Here is an 8466-nt window from a genome sequence, read left to right on the forward strand (position 1 = left end):
TCACATCCGGTTATTCCCCAAATCAGCATGAGCGGCCGATTCGATTAGTAGTTGATATACAGGTAAAAATCGAGCACTTCGGAGGGCGGTATCTCGGTACTGAAGCGGCCGATTTTGATGCGGTTTTCAACATTCTTGTCAGGAGATCAAAAAGAATAACATATCTTAATATCATTTTCCATTCCGTGTACACTTTAATTACAATTCGCTAGCTGTGCCCCCACCCACCTCGGAGCCCAACAGGGGGACACTCATGATGACATGGATATCCAATGTCAAAGTGTCAGAGTTACACAGATAGTATACTCGAAAGAATATTTCGAACAAACATAATTCAAATCAAGCTTTATGCGACAGCACGCTCGCAAGATTGTACACCTGCAAGATCGATCAGAATCAAGACAATTCCAAATAAAACTCACGATTGACCCTAAGCCCACCGCCTTCTTGGAGATCTACGAACCAAGGGCTTGGCATGACCAGCCGATTGATAATACAGGGCCCATATTACCTCTCGTCTAACCGGAGTCTGAAGCCAAAGTAGTGTGTAGCAGTAAAAAAAAAGAAGAAAAGAGAGCAAAACCTATTCAACCACCAGGACCTTCTTCCCCCGGATACGAGATCAAAACCCACGCCAAAACAGGTTGGCTCAAATTGGAGCTACTGTGAAAGCCTTCAGCTACACTGATATCAAGCGGACGCACATCACACCCCCAAAAAAGTGGTGTGCATCCGCGCAAAAGATATCAAAGTAAGAGAAAATAGAGTGAAAGGGGAAAGGAAGGGGGAAAATAGCACCGATTTCAAAAAAAAAAAAAGTCCCACGCGCAGGTTTCTGCCTTCCATGACCCGTGCGTGGTGACCTTTAGGGACTTCCGGTGACTGTTTTTTACTTGTTTGTAGTGTGTGCTGTTTTTTATCATCGTGAAAATGGCATCAAAACCCGTAATCTAGATGCAAACTGCTTTCATAGATGGCATTTGTAATAACCTACTATCAAAATTGAGTCAAGTTCGAATCCTGCCGGCCGTCGAAAGGATATGACCTTAGCTGCTGACATCCTTATATGACCTTAGCTGTTGACATCCTTATATGACCTTAGCTGTTGGCATCCTTATATGACCTTAGCTGTTGACATCCTTGTATGACCTTAGCTGTTGACATCCTTATATGACCTTAGCTGTTGACATCCTTATATGACCTTAGCTGTTGACTCGTAGTAAGTACCATTTTGCCTAAGAATCATTCAGGGAGCATTACCTGTCATGTTACAGAATAAGATTTTTTTTTTCTTTTGCTATGTAAATACTGGATACATTTTGACAAAAATAGCAAAGTGCTTGTTACAAAGGAATATGGGTTTCACTGGATTTTACGTGATTCTTTGCCAGAATAATACTTAAAACCTCATGATTTAGTCGTCAGAGTACAGTACATTTTTGTTACCCATTTTTTGTAGAGTTGATGTTCTTAAGAAGGAGTTTGCCATACCGTAGGGCATATGGTATTATAAAAGCAAGAAATCAATCTTATTTGAATTTTCATTTTTTTCCTCAATATTGTTGTTTATATCCTCCAGTTTATTTATCAAAATACATGTAGATGTTTTTTCCAAAGTTAATTGAAATAGAACATAAAACATATCTTTGCATTAATAAGTTGAATTTGTCTGTTCATTATGCAATCAGGAGGATTTAAAACAACAATATTCTGGAACTATGTTTTAGCAAAAATTCAAATAAAATCATTATATAGGAAAGACAATAAAATATCACAATTCAAATTTTATTTAACTCCACATGAAATGTTATCATAATAATCATGGTAACATTAATATCTTGTACAGAACTATGGTACTTCATAAAAATAAAATTGCGATGTAATGAATACATTCTTAAAATAACAAATGTAAAGAAAAATGTTATATATTTGAAAATAAAAGACACATACATATACAAAAATCCCCAAAAAAAATTTAACAAAATGTGGATAAATTTTATAAAACATTAAATTATTCCCTAATACCAGCACTCCATTTTGAATAAAAAAATATTTTAATAACAAATGTGTATATATATGTACTTGTAAATTGTACTTATAAGGAAAATATGATATAAATCAATAAAGGCCCATTCATTTGGCTTAAACAAAAAAAAATCACATTATGAGTAAACAAATTCTGAAAAAAATATATTTACTTAAGTTCATTGCATGTATACATTAAATTTACATTAATAAATAAAATCATCCTTTAAAAGCACACATAGATTAAATTAAAGTAAATAATTTTTTAAAAGATTCGGATGATGATGCCCCCCCAAAAAAGAGAATATAATGTGTACAATTATAGAAATGTACTGGTATATCATTTGTAATGAAATACAAACATCAAAACATTTTAAAAGAGTACACTCATTAGACTTAAATGAAAACTAAATTTATGAAAATATGTACATTGTATATTCACTTTTTGAGTATAGTTTTATACATTATTCTCTGAATACATAATGAAAGGAAAGCATTAGCTACACTAAAGTGTACCCAGGACTTGGGAACGTGGAACCTGCTTTCATAAGCCCCTTTTTTTTTTTTTTTTAGACATATTTATATTATTATAACATACAAAATTGCAAATGTCACCATTGAATCTACATACAGAAAACTCCTTACCATATTAATTATATGGCGCCCTACATGAGGCCAGATGTCAGCTGCATACAGATTACTGAAGGTTACGATTCATTTGCTTATTACATATACCAAATTGACCTATCCAATTAACTTTTGCTCAAGATATCACAAAATAAGTTACTCCAAGTTAACTCATTAAGTGAAACACCCAAAATATTGAACATTAACTAAAAAATCTGAATTTATAGGTATTTCTCAGGTCCTGTTTGGTACATACATATATATTTTACTTAATAATATAGACAAAAAGAAAAAGTTAGACAAACAAATTAATTCATCAAGTACACTCTTAATCTCAAAGCTACAAAATGTATAACTTGTTATTTCTTAAGATTCGATATGTTGTTTTTGAAGAAATACATGTATTTCATGTGGCAAAGTTCATCTTTTAACATCGAAAATTGTCATTTTACTGCTTCTTTAATTTCTTCCTAGAAACTGTCTTTTCTGCTCTGCTCCTTTTGATCTGGTTGAGTTTTTTGCTCTTTGAAGAGTTTATTGAAACAGTTAATGCACCACTTTTTGAGGTTATCTGGTTCTTCTTCGTTGACCTTCCCTTGTCCCTCATGAATCGTTCAAAGGCTGTTTTCCTTCCTTCTTGTGTTTTCATGAACCATGTATCTGTTTGCACAAGGTGATGTATGAATGGTTCAGTTAAACTGAAGGATCCCTCATTGTACAGTGCCCGCTTGAGGTCTTTGTATTTTGCATCCACATGCTCATAGATCCTCAAGGCGAGCTCTGTCAATTTGAGCTGCTTCCACTCTGTCTTGACCTTTAGGACATGGTTGATGGATTCTGTGTTGTTGTTTGTCCAGTTATTTGTAACATCCCTAACCTGTTGTGGGAAAAACACATTTTCCAGTAGAATTGGTAACAGCCTGTCTTTGAAGTAGGGTACAAATGCTGGTAAATCATTATTCCAATGCCTTAGAGCGGATTCCACTATGTGGTTGAGGACATCTTGATCTTCAGCACTGGTTATACCGTTGTCTCCAAAGATCAAGTTGATGACACGTTGTTTTGTGGCTGGTGATGATGGAACCTTTCTGGTCAGGTAGTCTTTTATGTTATTCTTTAGGTGGCGAGTGCAAACCGTGTTGTAGCTGGTAAAGAAGGTTCTGCTGACGGCCTTTCTCATGGCTTTTTCATCATCAGTTCCAATAATGATGTTGGCTATCTCTTCATCTGTAAAGTTTGAAGACAGTTTTGAAAAAAATGTCAAATAGGTGTCAAAGTCAGAATTCCCATGTAAAAAGACAGGTCCTAGAAAGAGTGGATGATCACCAGTTGTTCTCAATGTCACGCTTGTGTTTTTGAACACGCTTGTTGTAACAAAGACATCTCCAAGGTTAAAGGTCTTGTCAAAACCCCAAATTTCCCCGCATGGCTTGGCACAAAATCTCCGGATATCTTCGATTTGCTCTTTGGCGTAACATATAATAGTAGGAACTCTTGATTTGGAAATGTTCACAAATTGTAAGAAGGGGTGGGTTGGTGTTATATTGCAGATGTTGATGATGTTGTCTGCAAAGTTTCCTTGGCAAATGGTCTCTGTTTCTTTCATCTTTTATCTGATCTTTTTTCTGACATTCTTCACCTGATCGATGGACCTTGGATGTAGTGATGGATTCTCATTGATGTGAATTAACCTGTCAAAAGTGTTTCTGGGACCTTGGTGCTCAGCCATGTCTTCAATCTGTGTGAGGAGTTCTGGTGTGCTCCGTACATATGCGATTGTCGAGGACTTTGCATTGCCATGCACGCTTCTTCCTGGATATTCCCCTATATACTCTGCTAGTCCAAGATTGGGTCGGCTTGCTGTCATCCCTGATGGTAAAGCGACGAGCCATGAGATCCTTCTCTTGTACTTTGGACAGCCCTTCAGAGTTGCATAAGCCCTTTGTAGCACAATCACATCTTGCTGATCAGGTTGCGGATCAAGTGGTGGAAAGGTTCTCTTTCCTTTTACCTGTTGCTCTTTGCAAAATACACCGTTCCGACAATGGATACTTATGAACTTGTTTCCACTCTTGATAAAATGCGACTTTGGAGAGGAACCTGACTCACTAGTCCATGTACCACAGTCATCCCAAAATTGACTCCGCTCTCCTTCATCTCTTCGTTTCACATTGGCAGAATTGTCAAATATGAAAAAGACAATATTCTTGTGTCCAAAGGGAATGCTTGAAACTGAAGCGTCAGACTGGGTCAGATATGTGATAATGTCTTTTGATGTTAGAAATGCGTTGTTAGGGAGATGACCCATTGCTGGTCCTTTTATGTTGCATGTAAGTGTCGCGTTGTTATCAAGGTCCTTGTCATCAGGTTTCACACCATCTTCTGCCATCATGGCATCAGAGTCTCCTGCAGTGGATTCTATATTCTTCCTGTCGAATTCGTCATCATACCTAAATGGACATTCTTGTAGAATCGCTTGGAGTGAGTCATCAGTTGAATCGCAGTCATCATCGGAAAGAATATGGATAGAATTGGGTTCCTCAGGGAGTGGCTGCAATGGCACGAAGTGGTTTGGCTTGAAATTTGATGCTCTTGACGGTACAAAAGTTTGAGTCCACATGACGACAGAATCTCCAGATGGCAAAGGTTTGGCACCTCTTCCAGTCACTTTCCTAGTAAATGCCTTTGCATACTTATTACTGATGTCTGTAGGCGGAAAGAAAGAATGCATGACAAATCCAGTTGCAGCAGAGAGTGCATATAAATGAAGGAGCTCAGCATAACTGCCATACTTTGTTGCCGTCTTAATTAAATCTTTATAGTTACTCGTGACTACAAAACACATCCTGGATTTTGGTCCCTGTAGCTCTCTGAAGCATTGTCATAGTAATCTTGATGGAGCAAAATTTCTAACGATGTCCGGAGGCGAAGTTCAACATGATGCCTTTCAGTACCATACAAGAGTCTGAAACAGCTCGGTACAAGCAATTTCCATCTCCGACAGCTCGGGTTACAAGCAATTTCCAATATCTCCAGAAGACAGTTTCTGGTTGTTGGATGTTGTAGGTTCTCGAATCAGAAGCTCTATTTCCTTTTGTTCTTTCTTGGTGTTCAACAATAGAGATTCATGTGTGTCCAATTGGAATTCTGTAAAAAAAATCGTCTAAATTTATATTTATCTTTTGTTGATAACTGATGTGTGTGTTTAATCTTTTTAATATATGTATTTATGTCCCCTATCAAATATTAGTCATATTTCATTCTGATGTTGCTTTATATACTGGTGGTTACAGTAAAGGTGAACATATGCTTTATCTTATATATATGTACACTATATAGTAAGGGTGCTAAAACGAGAATACACCTATATATACTTGGTGTGGTGACCAGTTAATAGAGGTGCTACATATATACCTGTGCGATAGTAGTGGTACATATACTGATAATGGTACATATTATTCTAGTGGTACAATAGAGGTACATATATACTATGTGATAGTAGATCTAGAGGTACCTAGGGGCAGCTATTACCTAGCTGATCCCCCCTTCTCTGTCTATTTATTTCTAAAAGGATAAGAATAAGGGATTGGTGGGTGACATCTCTAACCTTAGTATCAGAGATTGGTGGGTGACATCTCTAACATTAGTATCAGAGATGGGAGGGTGACATCTCTAACATAAGCACAGAGAAGGGAGGGTGGCATCTCTAACATAAGTATCAGAGATGGGAGGGTGACATCTCTAACATTAGTATCAGAGATTGGTGGGTGACATCTCCAACATTAGTATCAGAGATGGGAGGGTGACATCTCTAACATTAGTATCAGAGATGGGAGGGTGACATCTCTAACATTAGTATCAGAGATGATGGGAGGGTGACATCTCTAACATTAGTATCAGAGATGGGAGGGTGACATCTCCAACATAAGCACAGAGAAGGGAGGGTGACATCTCTAACATTAGTATCAGAGATGGGAGGGTGACATCTCTAACATTAGTATCAGAGATTGGTGGGTGACATCTCTAACATTAGTATCAGGGATGGGAGGGTGACATCTCTAACATTAGTATCAGAGATTGGTGGGTGACATCTCTAACATTAGTATCAGAGATGGGAGGGTGACATCTCTAACATTAGTATCAGAGATTGGAGGGTGACATCTCCTACATTAGTATCAGAGATTGGTGGAAGACATCTCCAACATAAGCACAGAGAAGGGAGGGTGACATCTCTAACATTAGTATCAGAGATGGGAGGGTGACATCTCTAACATTAGTATCAGAGATTGGTGGGTGACATCTCCAACATAAAGCATCAGAGAAGGGAGGGTGACATCTCTAACATTAGTATCAGAGATGGGATGGTGACATCTCTAACATTAGTATCAGAGATGGGAGGGTGACATCTCTAACATTAGCATCAGAGATGAGAGGGTGACATCTCTAACATTAGTATCAGAGATGGGAGGGTGACATCTCCAACATAAGCACAGAGTAGGGAGGGTGACATCTCTAACATTAGTATCAGAGATGGGAGGGTGACATCTCTAACATTAGTATCAGAGATGGGAGGGTGACATCTCTAACATTAGTAATCAGAGAGGGAGGGTGACATCTCTAACATTAGTATCAGAGATGGGAGGGTGAAAGACATCTCTAACATAAGTAACAGAGATTGGTGAGGGTGACATCTCTAACATTAGTATCAGAGATGGGAGGGTGACATCTCTAACATTAGTATCAGAGATGGGAGGGTGACATCTCTAACATTAGTATCAGAGATGGGAGGGTGACATCTCCAACATAAGCACAGAGAAGGGAGGGTGACATCTCTAACATTAGTATCAGAGATGGGAGGGTGACATCTCTAACATTAGTATCAGAGATTGGTGGGTGACATCTCTAACATTAGTATCAGAGATGGGAGGGTGACATCTCTAACATTAGTATCAGAGATTGGTGGGTGACATCTCTAACATTAGTATCAGAGATGGGAGGGTGACATCTCTAACATTAGTATCAGAGAGGGAGGGTGACATCTCTAACATTAGTATCAGAGATGGGAGGGTGACATCTCCAACATAAGCACAGAGATAGGGGAGGGTGACATCTCTAACATTAGTATCAGAGATGGGAGGGTGACATCTCTAACATTAGTATCAGGAGATGAGGAGGGTGACATCTCTAACATTAGTATCAGAGATGGGAGGGTGACATCTCTAACATTAGTATCAGAGATGGGAGGGTGACATCTCCAACATAAGCACAGAGAAGGGAGGGTGACCTCTCTAACATTAGTATCAGAGATGGGAGGGTGACATCTCTAACATTAGTATCAGAGATGGGAGGGTGACATCTCTAACATAAAGTATCGAGCAGAGATGGGAGGGTGACATCTCTAACATTAGTATAGGAGATTGGAGGGTGACATCTCCTAACATTAGTATCAGAGATTGGAGGGTGACATCTCTAACATTAGTATCAGAGAGATGGAGGGTGACATCTCTAACATTAGTATCAGAGATGGGAGGGTGACATCTCCAACATAAGTATCAGAGAAGGGAGGGTGACATCTCTAACATTAGTATCAGAGATGGGAGGGTGACATCTCTAACATTAGTATCAAGAGATGGGAGGGTGACATCTCAACATTAAGTATCAGAGATGGGGAGGGTGACATCTCTAACATTAGTATCAGAGATGGGGGGATGACATCTCTAACATTAGTATCAGAGATGGGAGACATCTCTAACATTAGTATCAGAGATTGGGAGGGTGACATCTCTAAACATTAGTATCAGAGATGGGGAGGGT

The 8466-nt window shown here is 38.5% G+C and overlaps 1 protein-coding gene across 1 annotated transcript; it reads right to left on the bottom strand.

The window, feature by feature from the left end:
* Positions 1 to 3067: 3067 nt before the first annotated feature.
* LOC138311873 (uncharacterized) lies at positions 3068 to 5497 on the bottom strand. Its single transcript, XM_069253027.1, is given in 1 exon segment — positions 3068 to 5497. A coding segment is annotated over 1 exon segment (2397 nt). The 3' UTR covers positions 3068 to 3100.
* Between the last annotated feature and the right edge of the window lie 2969 nt (positions 5498 to 8466).

This window comes from Argopecten irradians, unplaced genomic scaffold (genome assembly GCF_041381155.1).
Source record: "Argopecten irradians isolate NY unplaced genomic scaffold, Ai_NY scaffold_0142, whole genome shotgun sequence".
NCBI lineage: Eukaryota > Metazoa > Mollusca > Bivalvia > Pectinida > Pectinidae > Argopecten > Argopecten irradians.